Source organism: Sarcophilus harrisii, chromosome 1 (genome assembly GCF_902635505.1).
Source record: "Sarcophilus harrisii chromosome 1, mSarHar1.11, whole genome shotgun sequence".
NCBI lineage: Eukaryota > Metazoa > Chordata > Mammalia > Dasyuromorphia > Dasyuridae > Sarcophilus > Sarcophilus harrisii.
In genome coordinates this window covers 253,648,000-253,665,992 of record NC_045426.1, presented here as the reverse complement: position 1 = coordinate 253,665,992, position 17,993 = coordinate 253,648,000, and the positions used below count along the sequence as shown (strand labels likewise).

The 17,993-nt window shown below is 41.4% G+C and overlaps 1 protein-coding gene across 2 annotated transcripts in view; it reads right to left on the bottom strand.

The window, feature by feature from the left end:
- Positions 1 to 1,080: 1,080 nt before the first annotated feature.
- TNFRSF13B (TNF receptor superfamily member 13B) overlaps positions 1,081 to 17,993 on the bottom strand; it is a 36,053-nt gene continuing 19,140 nt past the window's right edge. For both annotated transcript variants that reach the window (XM_012542882.3, XM_031940358.1), the window contains exons 4-5: positions 6,891 to 7,079; positions 1,081 to 1,489 (exon numbers count right to left, since the gene is read on the bottom strand). In XM_012542882.3, the coding sequence (XP_012398336.1) occupies positions 1,197 to 1,489; positions 6,891 to 7,079 (482 nt within the window). In that variant the 3' untranslated portion in view covers positions 1,081 to 1,196. The remainder of the gene's footprint in view (positions 1,490 to 6,890; positions 7,080 to 17,993) is intronic.

The window sequence follows — 17,993 nt, the reverse complement described above, 5'->3', positions numbered from 1 at the left end:
GCCCGAGCCCAAGGCTCTGTCCGTCCCTGCGAGGCGGGACTCCCGCGCTAGGCAGCTTCCGCCTAAAGCAGCAAAGCGCCCAGGGCGCGCGGCTTGGCTGGCGCCGACCCCCGAGGGCGCGGGGACCCGAAACCCTGGGCGGCTCTGCGCTTCTCCCCCCCGCCTCCTCCGCCCCTTCAATTAATTTCTCCTTCCCTCTTTCTTTCCCCTTCTTTCTCTTTCCCCTCCTTCCCCTTTTCCCTCCTCCCTCTCTCTTTCCTTTCTCTCCCTTTCCGCCTCTTTCTTTCTCCTTCCCTCTCTTTTTATGTCCCTCTCACTCTTTCCCCCTACTCTCCTTTTCTTTCTTCTTCCCTCTTTTCCCTTTCCCTCTTCCCCCTCCCTCTCTCCTTCTCTTTTTCCTTCCCTCTTTCTTTCCCCTTCCCTCTTTTTTATCTTTTTCTCTCTCCATTCCCTCTCTTTCTTCTTCCCTCTTTCCTCTCTTTTCTCCCTCTCTCTTTTCCCCTCCCTCATACTTTCCCCTTATCTCTCTTTGTCCTTCCTTTTCTCTGTCCCCTTCTCTCTCTCTTTTCATCTCATTCTTTTCCCCTTCCTATCTTTCTTTCCCTCTTTCTCCCTTTCTTCTTTTCTCTCTTTCCTCTTTTCCCCTTCCCTCTCTCGTTCCCCTCCTCCATCCCCTTCCTCCTTTCCCCCTTCTCTCTCGTTTCCCCTCTCTTTCCCCTTTCCTTTCTTTTCCTTTCCCTCCTTTCCCCCTTCCCTCTCTCTCCCTTCTCTTTCCCCTTCCCTTTGTCTTCCTTGTTCCACCTCCCTTCACCCCTCCCCATACTTACTGCCCTTTAATTGAAAGACATAAATATAAATCATAGCCATTCTCTATGCGTTGTATTCAGTCACTTCAGAGCCAAAGTAAGCTGAAGCTCTGATTCCAGAACTGATGCAGTCATTAATATTGAAGAAAAAGGAAATGGCAGGGAGAGGCTTTGTTCAATTTCTGCCATATTAGGAGAGTAGGAGAGGCAGGGAATGATCTCAATGAGAATAATCAAATGGAGAAAGGCATAACCCAAAAGGGGAGGAGAGCGCTACAGAAATGAGATTTTATTTCCATAGCAGAAGAAAGTGTTTCATGAAGATCTGTTTGTTTTGGGAGAGAAGAGAAAGCACCCACTGGGCTTCTCTGGTGTTTTTTTTTGTCCATTCTAAGAAGAGGGCCCTTTTTCCTGGGAGGGTGAGCAGATGATCCTGAGACAGCCTTCCTTGCAGCCCGGGGTCTGCCCTGAGGCTGCCGTGCCCACCAGACCCATGTATCCACGGAGGGTGGCTACATTTTCCTGCTGAGGTGGGACCTCAAGATGCAAGACCTCCATAGGGGCTGTACTCTCCTTGGTGGGGGGAGTCTGCTCCGGGAAGCTGTAGCTAGATGTTTCCACAGGCTCTGGTGTCTTGAGCTCCTTAGATGCATCTCCAATACTTCCAGCTTCCATTAAATGATCTGTGAAAGGTGGGTGGGAGAAGAGTAAGTTCTCTTTCCTTTCCACTGTGGGGGACCTACCAACAATCACCTGTCCTATGTGCCCTCACATGCTTGCTCTGAGAATAATGTTTAGAATTCACTCTGGAAAGCATTTTTTAAAAAAGCATATTAAGAGAACACTGGGTCCCCAGTGTTCTTGATATTTTCTAGTCTGCTGACCTTGGTCCAATCAAGTATTTTCTCTGAATATCAGCGCTGTAATACATGAAAAGGCACTAGATTTAGAGGCAGAGAACCTGGTTCCAAATCTCACCTTTTCTACTTAGTACCCAAGTGACATTGGACAAGTCACTTCCACATTTTATTTGTAAAATTAGGCTTTGGGATTAGATCACCTTCAAGGTCACTTTTGATTCTTAAATTCTCTGGGCCGTGAAGCTGGAAATAATATTTATTTGTCCTACTTGCCTTATAGTAGAGTATGAGGATCAAATGATGGATGTTGGAGAGAGAGCCAGTTTTAGGGTTCAAGCTCTCACCCCTCTGACCCCAATTGGCCTGTGATCCTGCAAAAACCCCTCAATTTCTCAGTAGTACAGTAGTACAAGCATCAGTAGGAGTTTCCTAATCAGGGGCTCAAGGATATCATAATCATAATATCAATAAAGTTATCAATGAAGGGGTGGATAGATAGCATGGTGGATAGAGTAGCAGCCCTGAAGTCAGGAGCATCTGAGTTCAAATCTGGGCTCAGACACTTAATATTCTCTAGCTGGGTAACACAGAGTGAATCACTTAACCCCAATTGCTTCAACAACAAAAAAAAGAAAAAGAAATTGTCATTGAAATTACAGATCTACCCCCCAAAACTAAAAATAACATGGTAAAGCCTTGACCAATGCAATTATCACAATCACTTATACTTGGAGGGCTTCACTATTTAACTCTTTTCCAAGCAGAACTATTTTAGAACAGTGATGTCCATGGCTTTTATTGAGTAGTCCTTCAGAGTCCCGCCAGTCCCAGATGTTTTGGGCTAGCCAATTGTGATATTTAAGTCTCATCAAGGTCTCTGGTTTTCCTAAGCATCCTTGGGAAACCCCTGACTTGAAACGCCTCCATCTTTGAGCCAGGTTTCTCTGCCTTTCTTGGCTGCTTCCAGATGGGAAAGATCTGGGTAAGGAAAGCTCCGACCCCACCACAGGAACATAAGCTGAGGATTATCATTTGGTCCAGGACAACATGGTGACCCGCTCTTGGATGATGTACTTGGGACCTGGGTCAATAAAACCTCAACTTAATCTCTCTGAGCCTGTCAGGGCCCATGGGGCTCCCTAGACTAGGGGTTCTTAAGCATTTTAGTGCCAAGGGTCCCTCTGACAATCTGATGATGCCCTCCTCAGAACACAGTGGTTTTTTGATTCTGGGGGAGTTGTATGTGTTAGGGGGGCACCAGTGTTAAGCGATTCAGAATCATGAAGCTAATAAGTATGAACTGATCCTCCAGGGCCAGAGCTCTTTGCTGCACCATCTACCTACTGCTTCAGAATATTTTTGAATAATTGAAGGAAATTCTAAATTTCAGTTAGAGGTTAGTGGAAATGAGGATGTCATTTTTTCCCATCCAACTTCATGGTCCCTTTCAAATCTATCCACTGGAGAACCTCTTTTTATGGACCACAGGTTAAGGATCCCAGATCCAGGCCACTCTGCTTATTTTATATAACAATGACTTTGGACTCTGCTGATAATGAGATTGATTTAACTCTACTCAATCTTGGTCAGACTCTATCTAACCTTCTTCTCAGGTTTGGGTGGAGGATAAATTCTCTGAATGGATCACTTAGAAGTAAATGACATAATCAAAGTTCACTAGAATAAGCCCAGCCCCTCCTTCTCTCATTGTTAACCAATCAGAGTTGATCACCATCCTCAGGCCCTCCAAGGGCACATAAACTGTGGGCCCAGCTGCCATCATTGTCTTTAGCAAGGAAGAGTGCCAATGAACTTTTATTTTAAATGCTAGCCTTATTAATGAAGTGACTAATTACCCAGAAATTATGTCTCTCAAACTTTTTAAATGCCTCAGAGAAGTGATTTCTCACTTCCTTCCAGCTCTGAAATGCTGTTATTCTCCATTTAATGCAGCCTGAGAACACATGTTATTTTTGGATATAATCAATGTACCCCTCTGGAGGACCAAGAAACAGAGCGGCAACCTCTGAGGGTATTTATCCTTTAGCAAGAGTCCTGGGAATAGGTCTGTCTGTGTGTATGCTCCTTCAGTTCAGTGGAACCTTCTAACTGCTCCCTATTAAATTAATTTCTAGAATAGGTAAATGAGGCCCTTTAAAGGATTAATTCATCTTAAGTGAAAGGCAGACAGTATAATATGATAAATATATTGGTGATAGGCTTGGCATTGGGAAGATTTGAGTTCAAATCTATGTGATTCTAGCTATATCAATCTCTTTGATGCAAACATTAAAGTGTTACTAAGTTTGAGCTATTATTATTAAAAACACACATTATACAAAACTGATCTTCCACACAAGCCCTGGCTTTTCCTTTTTTTTTTTTTTTTTTTGGCCAATTATTGCAGGGCATTGCTCCAATGAAAAAAACCTATTTTATAGTCTCATATAATGTTATTCCGGAGCTCATCAGGACAACTTTTTCATTTCAGATAGAAGGAAACAAGTCTGGTGCTACTCAGCTGCAGAACAGAACTAGTTCTCCTCCATCCTAGAGTGGACATATTAGTAAATAGAGTAATTGATAACTAATCAGTAAATTAGTAAAGCTGGCAAATGAAATACTTTATAAACGTGGGCCTTTTGGTTTTTACTTTTGCTAAATAATCCCGTCCCCAGGCTGAGTGCTCTTAGGAGCCCCACTAGCCATAGGTCAGTCAGTCAGATTTGTCTAGTGCCCACTTTGTGCCAGGCAGCTTGGTGGTGCCGTAGTGCAAAGTGCACTGAGCTGGGATCCAGAAACACTCATTTTCATGAGTTCAAATCCAGACTCTGGCATTTACTGGCCATGTGACCCTGAACAAGTCACTTCACCTTGTTTGCCTCAATTTCCTGATCTATAAAATGAGCTGGAGAAGGAAACGGCAAACCGCTCCAGCATCTTTGCCAGGAAAACCCCCAGTGGGGTCATGGAGAGTTGGTTACAACTGAAAGGACTGACCGTGTTTGGAGGGGCTTATGGTTAGTAAAGAAAGGGGTTTTAATAATTAACAATGGACAAGTTCCCTAGTGGAACTCAGAATTAACTAGGAGAAAGGGATTGGCAGGTTAAATCTATGGAATTTAACTAAAAGAGGTAGTTAGCTATAACAAGGAGAAGGACACCATGAGTCATGGAAGAGGAAAGACACCATAGGCAGAGAACCATGGCGGGCTAACCCAAAAGGGATTCAGCAAAGCTGGCTCGGACCATGGACAGAGTGGTAGGGAAAATTTAATGTTGAGGGTTTGGCATAACTTGACTTTCTGATTGGATGCAGTAAGGTGTGGTGCCCTTCCCTGCTGGCCTCAGGGAATAATCTTATCAGGACTTCAGGCTTTCTCTGCCAACCCCATCAGTAACCTCAGACCTCATCAATAATATCTAACATTTATATAGTTCTGGGAAATCTGGGCCAGCTTGTGGGTAGACCAGCTTATTCTCTGGAGTTGTTAACACAGCCCATCCTGTTCCTACTGTCAACCATGATGGCAATTCAAAATTTCCCCTATCTTTAAGATAGTCTCAACAGAGAGGGAAAGAAAAATTTTGGAACATAAGGTTTTGCAAAGGTGAATGTTGAAAAGTATCTGCACATATTTGGACAAATAAAATACTATTAAGAGAAAAATCAATATCTCAATATACAATCTTGTCACTTATTAGATCCTGACTTTATTTCCCCTTCCTCTCTCCCTCTGAGACTTTACAAGTAAGTCACGTCTCCCAATAGCAAATTGCTCATTCAGTATGACTCTGCCTTGCTAGTTGTATTTGTTTAAGTCTGAGTGCTATTCACATAATAAAATGCCAGTGATGGATGTCTCTGACATAATTTCTTTATGCCATGAATCAAATAATTATGCTCTCCCAAATATATTTCATAAATCTTTTTCATATTATAACTTCTGGTGCCTTTATTTCACTTTATATGGCACTGTAAGGTTTACAAAGGTTATACAGATAGATATATGTATGTACATATATATTATATATATACATATTTGTATTCCCATTGGTTAGTTCTGCACATGGCATCTAAAAGTGATTGATAGATGCTTGTTAACTGGCGAGCATACACATACATAATATATTCATATAGATATACATGCACACATGAATGCATATAAATATACATGTATGTAGGTATTGTCGTCTGTTTGTATATGTGTGCATATACATTATACATGTGTGTATGTCCACACAGGTCATGCAGTGGATAGAGTGCCACTCCTGTGGCACTCACCTGAATTCAAATTTATCTTCAGATGCTTATTAGCTGTGTGACCTTGGGCCAGTCATATAACCCTGTTTGCTTCAGTTTCCTCATCTGTAAAAATGAGAATGTTAATAATAACTCCTCCCTCCGAGGGTTGTTGTAAGGATCCAGTGAGATAATAAAGCCTTTAGCATAGTATCTGGCACATAGGCATTCTATGAAGCCTAACTATAGAGGGTACGGTGGATAAAGAGCTGTGTCTAGCCAGGAAATCTCATCTTCCTGGGTCCAATTCTGGCTTTAAATATGTACTACCTGTATCACCCTGGACAAGTCACATAATACTGTTTGCCTCAGTTTCCCCATCTGTAAAATGAGCTGGAGAAAAAAATGGCAAACTATTCCAGTGTCTTTCCCAATTTATACAATTGTTTTCACTGACCTCATTTACCTTGGTGGCTTTTCTAAATACATCAGTCCCAGAGAGGTGTGATATGAAGCTGTAGGAATCATGTAATTTCCAAATTAGAAGGGAAAACCCCTCCCACTGCCATTTACTTTCTCCTCCAGCTGTTAAGTCTGATGTGAATATTCACTTTAATCTTTGATCACCTGAATGAACATGTAACTTGGGACCTTCCGCCTCGCTCAGACACCCAAGGCCCTTGGGAGCTACAGAAATGCAGAAATAAATCAAAATCCCCATGGGGTTCCAAATTTGTGGGGTGGATGTCATTATCTCCCCACACCCATGCACATGAACACAAACCAAGCATGCTTTTGCTCCTGTCAACTCTGTAATTAAGTTTGGGTTTTTCAAGTGTACCTTCACAGCTGCCCTATCAGAATGATGTAATAAGGGGCCACCTTGAACCAGAAGTCCTTCCAGAGCCTTGTGGGAGGGAGGGAACTTGTCGGGGAGGGGCAGGGAAGCCTAAGGATGCAAGGTAGGGAAGAGTTACCTACCCTCAGTGGAGGCCTGATCCCTCCCTGGCCGAGGCAGTTCTCCCTTCCTCCTGAGGAAGCAGGCCATGGTGATAAAAAAGCAGCAAAAGATAGTGCACACACACAGCCCCAGGATGGTGTAGACCAGAGCCGGCTGTCCTGGGTCCCCATTCAGCTTCTGGTCCATTTGCAGCAGCGGGTCTGTCGTGGCTAAAACAGAGACATGGGTCATTCAGATAGCTGTGTTCAGGGGACACCGAGAAGGGGGGATTCTGGCCCCGCAAGGGGAGCCTGATGCCCCAGGTAAAACCCTAGGGCTTCCTGTCCCTCAGGCTGCCACTATTCTAGAGGTCAAAGCATGTGTTTGTACAAGGTTGGTGGGGAGGAAGTGGAGCCCCGGGGTCTTTACTTCAGGTCTTGAGACTCTACTTCTCTTCTCTGCTTTCATTTCTCCTTCTCAAGAGTAAGTAATTAGCAGATCACAGTGTGAGAAAGTGCCACGGGGCATAATTATGTGTACAAATTGTTCCCATGATACTATATGGTTTTACATACATCATCTCATTAGATCTTCACAACAGTGAGTTAAGAGCTATCATCACAGATTTACAGGTGGGGAAACTGAGGCTGAGGAAGGTAAGTGACTTATCCAGGACCCTATACCCAGGCAGGACTCTATCCACTGTTCTACCCAGCTTGCCTCTCTGCTTGCAGCAAGTGTCTGGAGCATGGCCAAAAGACAGATTTGGAGCAAGGGGATATGGGTAAGAATGGCTATCGACAGAAAAACCCTTCCCATCATCTCCTAAACCGTTAAGAGTTCAGATTTGGGCTGAAGTCAAACTACTCAGAGCGTCTCTAACCCAGACCTTGGGGAAGGGAGGAATTATGGGTAGGAGAGATTGATGCTGAAAGGCAAAAGCGGAAAAAGGGGAGAAAATGGTTGGGAGGTCATGAACATTTGGGGAAATTCCGAGCCAGAATCTGGAGGCCAGGACAAGTTATCAAAGGGAATAATCTCCCCCTTCCCTTTCCCTCTCCCTGGAGAGGATGATCATTAACTCATTTTTACACACCCTCCTTCCTTCTTGGTTTAGGAAACATTTGCCTTTGTTTTAAAGGGTTACTTTGTTTCTTAAGCTGGAATATGTAGTAAACTGATCTACAGAAACGTTTAATTCTTACCAAAAGAAAAATAAAACCTTTCTTTATTCTAGAGGAGGTACCAAACATACTACCCCAATGCTTCCTAACACTGGGACAAAACTAGATTAGAATGTAATTAGGAAATTATTTTACGACATAAATGAAATTACAATAGAACACAGATGTGTGGTTTTCTAAGTCAATATGCCGGCTGCAGGGATCTTTACAGAGAGCACTGGACACCACTGGGCTAGAGGGGAAAAAAAGGTTTGGTTTGGACTAAATCTGTGGGGAGGGGCTAATTTAAAACCATTAGGCAAAGTGAAAGATAGTTTTGAACTATTTTAAGTCTAACAAAAAATTGGGGGTTTTTATAGCTCTAGAGAGAAAATCATGAACTGATAATAGCGAGTTTTGAAAGGAATTTTTTTTACTTTTCTTTTAACTAGAAGTCGCCACTTGTCATTTCTAGTTTGGAAAAGTAAACCACGTCCCACCACCAAGGGTTTGGGAATAAGTTACTCAGAAAGAGACCCCCTAAGTCTCCGAAGGGAGAGGAGCTAGAGAAACTCTACCCACAAAAAGGAAGTGGGGAAGAGTGTAGGGAGCATGCTCAGGAAGTCCACTGATTAAGGTACAAGTTTGCAGCAGTCAAGAGTTCTGTCCTTCCTCCCTCAAGGCTTTCTCTCTAAGCAGTCTGCCTTCTTTTCCTAAGCACTTCCCCCACCTCCCCTTGGTCCAGATCTAGGGCATTTCCAAGAATATCCTGGCCCTTTAAGAAAAAAAAAAAAAACAAAACTCGGAGTCTGTTTCTCCTGGTTTAGGAGCCCCCCGCTTAGTCTCGTGGGATAGCTCCCCAAAATAACTCCTTCCCAGGTCCTCACACACAACCCTTAGGATCAAAGACTTAGAAGAATCCTGAGAGACTAGCCAATCCAGTCAACCCATTTCACAGATGACAATGTGATGCCCAACAAGGTTAAACAATTTGCTTAATATTACATAGGTAATAATTGTTTGAAGCAGAATTTGAACCCAGATCAAATCTTTCTACTGTACCACATTTCCTTTTCTTAAACAAGTATTTCTTTAAAAACGCAGGTTTCTTTTTTGCCACTCCCCTCCATTTTACCCTTATTAGACCTGTTATTATTAGTCTTCATTATTAGTCATCTTTTTGTTAACCCCTCTTTCATCAATGCACTTGCACCTAGTTTCCCCTGACTCTCAACTGGTATGCACTCACTTGCAAGAAAGAAGAATACACTGAGGAAGTTAGGAAACTCAACAGAGCTGGGTAGCTAGGTGCTAATGTGGATAAAGCACTTGACATAGAGTCAAGAAGATCTCAGTTCAAATTCTGACATACTTGTATCCTGACATACAGATCACTTAATTCAGATTCTTCATCTGTAATATGGGGATAATATATATTATATATGTAATTATATGTATACATTATACATATTTACATATCATAATATTATACACAATTATATATGTAATTATATGTTATATATAATTAATTAATATACATGTAATAGATAGTATATACTAGCCCTACTTCCAAGTTTGCTTTAAAGGTCAAATGAGAAGAAAATTTATAAAGCATTTTTCAAACCTTATTCCTTCAATCATGTCTGACTTCACGACCCCATTTGGAATTTTCTTGACAAAGATACTAGAATGGTTCGCCATTTCCTTCTCTAGAATTCAGGGGTCCTCAAACTAGCCCATGGGCCAGATGCTGCAGCTGAGGATATTTATCCCCCTCACCCAGGGCTATGAAGTTTATTTAAAGGCCCACAAAACGAAGTTTTTGTTTTTACTACAGTCCGGCCCTCCAACAGTCTGAGGGACAGGCCCCCTATTTAAAAAGTTTGAGGACCCCTGCCTAGATCATTTTACAGATGAGGAAACTGGGGTGACTTGCCCAGGATCATCCAGCTAGTAAGTAGGTGTCTGAGACCAAATATGAACTCAGGGATTTGAATCTTTTTGACTTGAAGCCTGATGCTCTGTCCACTGCGCCACCTAGCTGCCCTAGACAGATGTGCAATATAAATGCTCAATATCATTAGAAAGTACTCTGGACTGGAGGTCAGGAGGCAGAACTCTAGTCCCGGTTCCCTAATTAAGCAATTGAGTGACCCTGAGCAGATCCCTCTCTCCGTTTGGACCTCAGCTCTTAAAGGAGCACAGGTCTGACTTTTTTTTTGGCAGGGGGAAGAGGGGAAAAGAAAATGGCCTTCTTATCTTCATCACCACACCCCTGTCCCCACTCAACTGATTTACCCAAGATGCCTGATTAGAACACTGCGTCCTCCCCTTGATATTTCCCAGGGGGAGAAACTAGTAGCAGACTGTGATGAAAAAGCTGTGACCCCTCAGGAGCAGAAGCCACAGTCTGGAAGGAAATCGTGCAAGTGGGAGGAAGGAAAGAACCCTTTGGGTGGGGAAGGCTTGGGAATGTGCAGAACCGGGAATGTGCAGCAAGAACCACACTATTTCCCAGGACACATGGCAGCTAAGCTTTCCACAAACTTCCTTGCCAAGCTTCCAGGATCCCATTCCTGCCCACAGTAGAGTCCAAAATGTCCTCTGTCTCATATCCGTTCCATGCATTAAAGCAGGAAAACTGTCCTGCTCTTTGACTGGAGTTTGGGAGTGGGTGGGGAGACCTAAGTAGGAATGCTTTCTAAAGTCCTTCCCAGGAAGGAACACCATTTTTTCCCCAGTAGGTGCAATTCAAGGAAGGTATCACAAGAGGGCAGTAGCTCCCAGCTTTTGACATCCATCTCCAAGCTTTTTGGAGGGGCAAGGGATACTGCTTCTTCTCAAGACCATGAACTGTTTCCTTTAAGGGCTGCTGGCAATTAAAAAACCAGCCTCAAGTTAGATCTTCCATTTTCCTGGTTGCAGCTGGTCCTCTGCTCCCTTCCATTCCCAGACAGCTGCAGCTCTTTGAGAAACAAAAGGAAATCATAGGAAGAAATAGTGCCCTCCTTGTTTGATGGCCCTCCAAAAAGGACCATAAGATCAAAACTAGAAAGGGCTCCCTCAATCTACAGTAGAGAAAAGAAGGCTCCTTTCCCTTGGGTGAATGTGATGGACTCCAATGGGCTTGGAACCCAGCCAAGGTGTGACTTTGAAGCTCCACTTCTCCAGACTTGTGTTTCTTCATCTATAAAAGGGAAATGCAGTTGGAAAGTTGGCGCCAAATGTTCAAATCACTTAATCTCTCAGAGCCATAGGCAATTTTCTTAAGGCTAAATATTATCAAGGAGTTGAAGCCCAGTCTTGGTAGAAGGGGTTTTTCTCACTGAGAATGCTCTATGCCAATGAAATCAAATATCCACTGGAAAATTCCATCTGCATCCAGAGAGAGAACTATGGAGACTGAATGTGGACTGAAGAATACTAATTTCACCTTTTATTGGGGGGAGGACTCTTCTTTCTTTCTTGTGATTTTTCTCTTTTGTTCTGATTTTTCGTTCACAATTAATATGAAAATATGGTTAAAATGATCATATATGATAATCCATATCAGATTGCTTGCTGTCTCAAGGAGGGGGGAGATAAGGGAAGGAGAGAGAAAAATGTGGAGCTCAAAATCTTACAAAAGTGAATATTGAAAACTATCTTTACATGTAATTGGAAAAATAAAATTCCATTGTAAAGTTAAAAGAAAGAAAGGGAAAAAGAAAAGGAAGAAAGAGATAGAGGGAGGGAGGGAGGGAAGAAGGAAGGAAGGAAGGAAAGAAAGAAAGGAAAGAAAGAAAGGAAGGAAGTCACCTCAGTTTCCTCATCTGAAGTTTCCTTCAGTCGAGGAAACTGAAATAAAAAGGCGTGTGCAGAGTCATAATTATTTAGTGTCTCATGAACCAGATCTGAACTTGAGGTCTAGCAATCTATGTACCATTTCACTGCTTTTATTTCATCCTTGAAATTATTCTCATTCAACCCTGGAAGGTAGGTGCTATTATTATTTCCATTTTACAGATGAAGAAGCTAGGCAGAAGTTAAGTAACTAATGGAGTTTGTGCACAACACTATCTACTGTACCACTTATCTACCTATAAATTATAAATTATTATCAACAGCAAGTCCACCCCTTGATGAGGAAAAAAAATGAGAAAGACAGAGGTACAGATGTAGATGTATTCTTTGTATATCCAGCTCGTGACTCCTTTTTACCTGCTGGCCACCTCTCTGAGTGACCAGTGTAGAATGGAAAGCAAACATGCTGGTTACTTATAGGTGTCAGCATTCTGGGATAGGTTCTGGGTATCCCTTCACTTGCTACCTTGGGGTTTAGGGCAAGGGAACTTTCCCTCTCCAAGTGGGATTGAGAATAGCCATCATGGCCCACAGAGCAATGGAATGATGGGATTATTGCCAGGGAAGGGCAGACTTGTTTTTGTTTTTACTATAGTCCTTTTGTTTTTACTATAGTCCGGCCCTCCAACAGTCTGAGGGACAGGCCCCCTATTCAAAAAGTTTGAGAACCCCTGCCTAGATCATTTTACAGATGAGGAAACTGAGGTGACTTGCCTAGGATCATCCAGCTAGTAAGTAGGTGTCTGAGATCAAATATGAGCTCAGGAATTGGAATCTTTTTGACTTGAAGCCTGAGGAATGAACATGGTAGTCAAGAGGAGAACCGATTTCTAAACCTTTTTCTAAAAGGCAGATCTTTTTGTGGCTACCATGTGATAGAATCTTACTGCTGGAACTTTTAGACAATACTTAGTCCTTCCCTAACTTCAAACAAGACCACACCTAAGCCAGAGGGGTGCTTAGTAGCCCCCAAACTTCCTGTTTACAACCCAACTCCCCTGCAAGAGGCTTGTTCTCTAAAGCTTCTTAAGAAAGAGAGTGGTACAAGGAAGCAAATAAAGATGGAAAGTTATGAATACAACGACTTCTATTATTATATAAGCTTTCTTAAAATAGAACATTTTTATTACATATTTTGAATGTTCCTTAATGCTGAGCATATGACAATTTTTTTCTATTTAGTTTTTTCTTATTTTGCATCTAAATTTTAAATAAATAAATATTTTTTTTTTAAAAGAAAAAAAGTGAAAAGAAGAAAGAACAGCTTGTTCAAACTAAGACTTTGAACTGGTCAAAAAAAAAAAAAAAACCTGAAAAAAGGAAAAAGATGGAATCAGGAAAAAATGTTTTTTTCTGGACTTCATGTCCTCTAAGTAGCAAATAGCTATTATTATCGATATGTACCCAAGGATCAGAGACCTAGAAGTAGAAAAGACTTTTTAAAACTTTATCTTATTTTTGGCAAAACAATTGGGGTTAAGTGCATTGTCCAGGGACATACAGCTAATAACTGTTAAGAATCCGAGGTTCCTTCTCAGTCCAGACCCAGTGCTCTATATTGTTGCACCATGTAGCTACCCCTGTGAAAAAGACTTTTTGAAGTCATGGAATCCAATCCATTTCATAGATGAGAAAACTGAGCTCCAGCAAAGGAGATGCAATTTTCCCAAAGTCAGTCAGGCAAAAATGATGGAGCAGAGATTTAAACTCATCTTCAGACTTCCACTCTAGTTCTTTCATTTCAGCATATTAGCTATACAGCCTATGCCATACAATTTTGTTGTTATTCAGTCATTTCTGATTCTTCATAATCCTATTTGGGATTTTCTTGACAAAGACACTAGAATGGTTTGACTTTGCCTTCTCCAGCTCATTTTACAAATGAAGAAACTGAGGCAAACAGGGTTAAGTAACTTGTCTGAGATTATATATCTAGTCTAAGGCTGGATTTGAACTCAAGTGTCTGGGCCTGGTATTCTATTTTCTGTACTACCCAGATGTCCTAGTTTTCATATAACTTTAATCTCTCTTTTTTTTTTTTTTATAACTTTAATCTCTTGGCTAAATATATCCCCCTATATACATTATCAGCATAAAATTCAATATGGTTGAAAAGGAATAATTATGTTCTTTCTTTCCTCCTAAATTTACTCTCTTCCTAAATTTCCCTATTTCTATTTAGGGTAACTCTACTCTTTCATTCACCCAGATTCATAACCTTCAGGTTATCCTTGACTCTTTCTTCTCCATTGCCACCCCCCACCCTCTCACCCCCCCTCACATCCTCCATATAGCTGGTATTTATAAAAATCATTAAAGATTTGTAAAGCTCTTGACAAATACTTTCTCATTTGGTCCAAACAACAACCCTGGAAGCTAAGTGCTATTGTTATACCTATTTTACAGATGGGGAAACTGAGGCTTTCCCAAAGCTACACAGCTTGTGAATGTCTGAGGCGGATTTGAACTCAGATCTTCCTGACATCAGACTCAGTGTTCTATTGGTCTATTTGGCTTATAATAAATATTCAATCAATTGCCAGATCATGTGGATTCTATCTCAACAATATCTCTTACATCCATCCCCCTCTCTCCATTTGCCCAGGCTTTTATTATCTTTTGCCTGTACTAGTACAATAGTGTTTGTCCCCCGTCTCTCCTCTCTCCCTCCCTCCCTTTCTCTTTCTAAATCTCTCTCTGACTCCCTCCCTCTCCCCCTTTCTCTTTCTCTCTCCTACCCCTCTTTCTCTCTCTAATAATAGTTACTTAGTGGGGCTCCCATTCTCCTTCTCTAATAAATCCTCCACACAGCTGCCAAAAATAATATTACTAAAATGCCCATTTAACTACATCATTCCCATACACAAAAATCCTCAATGACTCCATATTGCCCCTAGGATAAGTACAACCTGCTCAGCTTTCGGTAATATGGCTCCCACCTTCCAGACATTTCACATTATTCCTCTTCCTGTATTCTCTATTCCTGCCAACATGGCTCAGGTACTTCTCCCATATTTCAATATTCCATCTCTGGCCTGAAATGTACTTCCTTCTCAATTCCAACTCTTGGAATCTCTGACTTCCTTTCGGACTCTGCACGAGAGCCATGTCTCATAAGAGTCCTTTCCTGATACCTTCAATAATTAAATATTCTCTCACTGCTCAAATTCCTTTATATTTACTCATTTGTGTACCAATCATTCCTATCCATGTCCATGTCATTTCTCTCTCTCCCTTGAGGGCAGAAAAGTTCTCTTTCTTGGTATCAACAATATCTAGCCCAGTTGTCTTCTACATAACAGAATTTTAATAATCTGCAACAATTATTGAAGTAAAGGGTGATTATTTTTTATTATATTAATAACCAATTTTATAAACAGGACCCATTTCCCTTCATTCAAAGCACTGTCTCTTAAAAGATATTTCTGACCTTGCCTAGAGAATTCACCCCACTCATATCAACTACTCTAGGTAAATTCCAGTCCATTGTGTTCTGTTTGTGTAGGACGGGGGGAGAGAATAGATTGTGTGGTCTGGATAGAGATGAATCTCTTTTTCCAAGAAAAATGTGATCAGAGTCCCATCCCCTAACCCTTCATTAGAATGAGCCCACCTTTCATTATAATATTCATTCTCTCATTAATTGTTAACTAATGAACCTTGATTTCCATCATCAGGGACAACCCCTTTTTCAAAGGTATTTAACTATTCAAATGGTCTCCAAGATTTGGTTTTTGGTTGTCAAGAGAAACCACTGACCTCGGTTTATTGATCACTTGCTAGCAATAATTAATAAATTGATTACTAATTATCCATAACTCTTCTACTCAGAAATTTTTATTTGTCCCAAAGGGATGGGAAGAAGTGAGAGGGAGAAGTGTTGCTCTGGGATCTATTCTCCATCCCCTTCTCATCCATCTTTCTTTGATGCTGTGGGCTGCTTTGTTGTTTGAAGTCGATAACATTCATCTATTTACAGAACCCTATAAATCTTTGTTTCACATCTGATAACATTTCTCTGCAAAGGGAACAAAGGGAGGCATTATAGGATTTAGGTGGCTGCTCTAAAGCTCTAACATGGAGGAAGATTTCCAGCCTTTCAGAAGTTTTGTACCCAGGGGCCAGACCCTGTTTATTTCTGGCTAGAGTTTGGCAGGGAACTGGGGGAAACTGGAGCTGGGGTCTTGGGCTTAACATTAAAGGCAACTTTCTTTTTTTGGGGGGGGTTCCCTGGACTTTATTTTTTTTCTTTTCTTTTCTTTTTTTTTTAATAACTTTTTATTGCCAGAACCCATACCAGGGTAATTTTTTACAACATTATCCCTTGCACTCACTTCTGTTCCGATTTTTCCCCTCCCTCCCTCCACCCCCTCCCCCAGATGGCAAGAAGTAAAGGCAACTTTCTTAAGAAAGTGAGAAGGAACAGTGGCTGCCATCCCAAACCCAAATTATCCTTTTGATTAAATACTTTGCAAAGAGTTAGCCCTGGGGTAAAATCTCCTTTGAGTCTTGGATATCTAGTAACCTACCACCTAGAAGTCTGGGGAGTGTCCAAAGATTGTCGAGGGGAGAGGAGACTGGGGGCACAGGCTCCATTACCCACTGAGGACATACCTTTCCAAATTACTCCCTGGGTCCCTCTAAATCACCTTGTGAGTCCTCTTCAGCCAGCCCACCCAGTCCCAGCTTCCATCCTTCACAACAATAACAAATCATATTTTGATCTGCCTAAATGTTTACAAAACTCTTTACTCCAAATGAGTAAGATTAATGGTGCAGGTAACATTTTTCTCATTTTGGTGATAAGTTGTAGTTTCAGCCATATACCAATAAAATATAAACTACTTAGGATGCAGTGGATAGAGTGCTGGACCTGAGTTCAAATCTGATCTTAGATCCTTAACACATCCTAGCTGTGTGACCCTGGGCAAGTCATTTAACCCCAATGGCCTCAGGAAAAATAAAAAGCTCCAAGACAGCAGAGGCTTTTTGCCATTTTTTCTAACCCAGTGCCTTTCACATAATAAATACTTAATTGGTACTCGTTCACTGATAGATGGATTTAAGGAACTCCCAGTGAGGAGATTCCCTTTATTTATGCAATTTATCATCTTCTTGGGTAACTTGGGATACTGAGAGGTTTAAATGACTTGAGTGGATATTACACCCAAAATGGGTCTCAGGCAAGTCTTCCTGAATGTGAGACCATCGTTTTCTTCACTCTGCCATTTCTGGGTCTCATTATCCCCTTTTGACAAAAGAAAAAGCCAAGAGAGAAACTCATTGACCTGGCCATAGCTAAATAGCTGATAAATGTCTGATTGGGAATTAGAACTCAGATCTTTGACTCCAAAACCAGTATTGTGCTTACTGCACCATGTGCTAACACTCCACCTCCAACTAGCTACTTCTAATAAGAAATCTCCTTTGTGGAAAGAGGTGTTATATATTTTTTAAAATGGCAGATAGTGTCTATTAACTGCTCCTACTATTGGGAGTAATCACTTCATGTTTGTCACGTACAAATGAATGAATGAATCATAGTTCAGGGGACCCCAACTTGGAACCTTTATCATGGAATCACAGGTCACAGTTTTAAAATCTGATGCAAATCTTGGAAGTCAACCAGTTGAATCATCTTATTTGACTCTGAGGAAACTGGAACCCAGAGAGGGCAGATCATACAGCTTAGTCCTGGTGAGCTTCTGCTGAGGTCCTGATCCACCCATTGATGGGGGATTTTCTCCACTCTTTCTATTTACCCCAGAAAACTACTTCTAATGTCTCATGAGCAGGCCCCAAGTTAGCTAAAATCCCCAAAGAGGAAGCATTTGTAAGGTAACAGTGACCTCCTTCTCTGAGGTAACCTTTTATTTATGTTAGCTGGGTCCTTCTGCTTTACACTTTCAAACTTCTGAGGATTTGCTTGGCCGGATCTTTTTCTTATCGTAATAATATTATTATTATAAGTAAATAGAATCTATATGGACTTTAAAATTTGCAAAATGCTTTACAAATAGTATCTCTTTGGAGTCTCACAACAATCCTAGAAGATAGGTTTTATTATTATCCCCATTTCCTAGATGAGGAAATTGAGAAACTGAAGCCAAGTGATTTGGTCCAGAGTTACATAGCCAG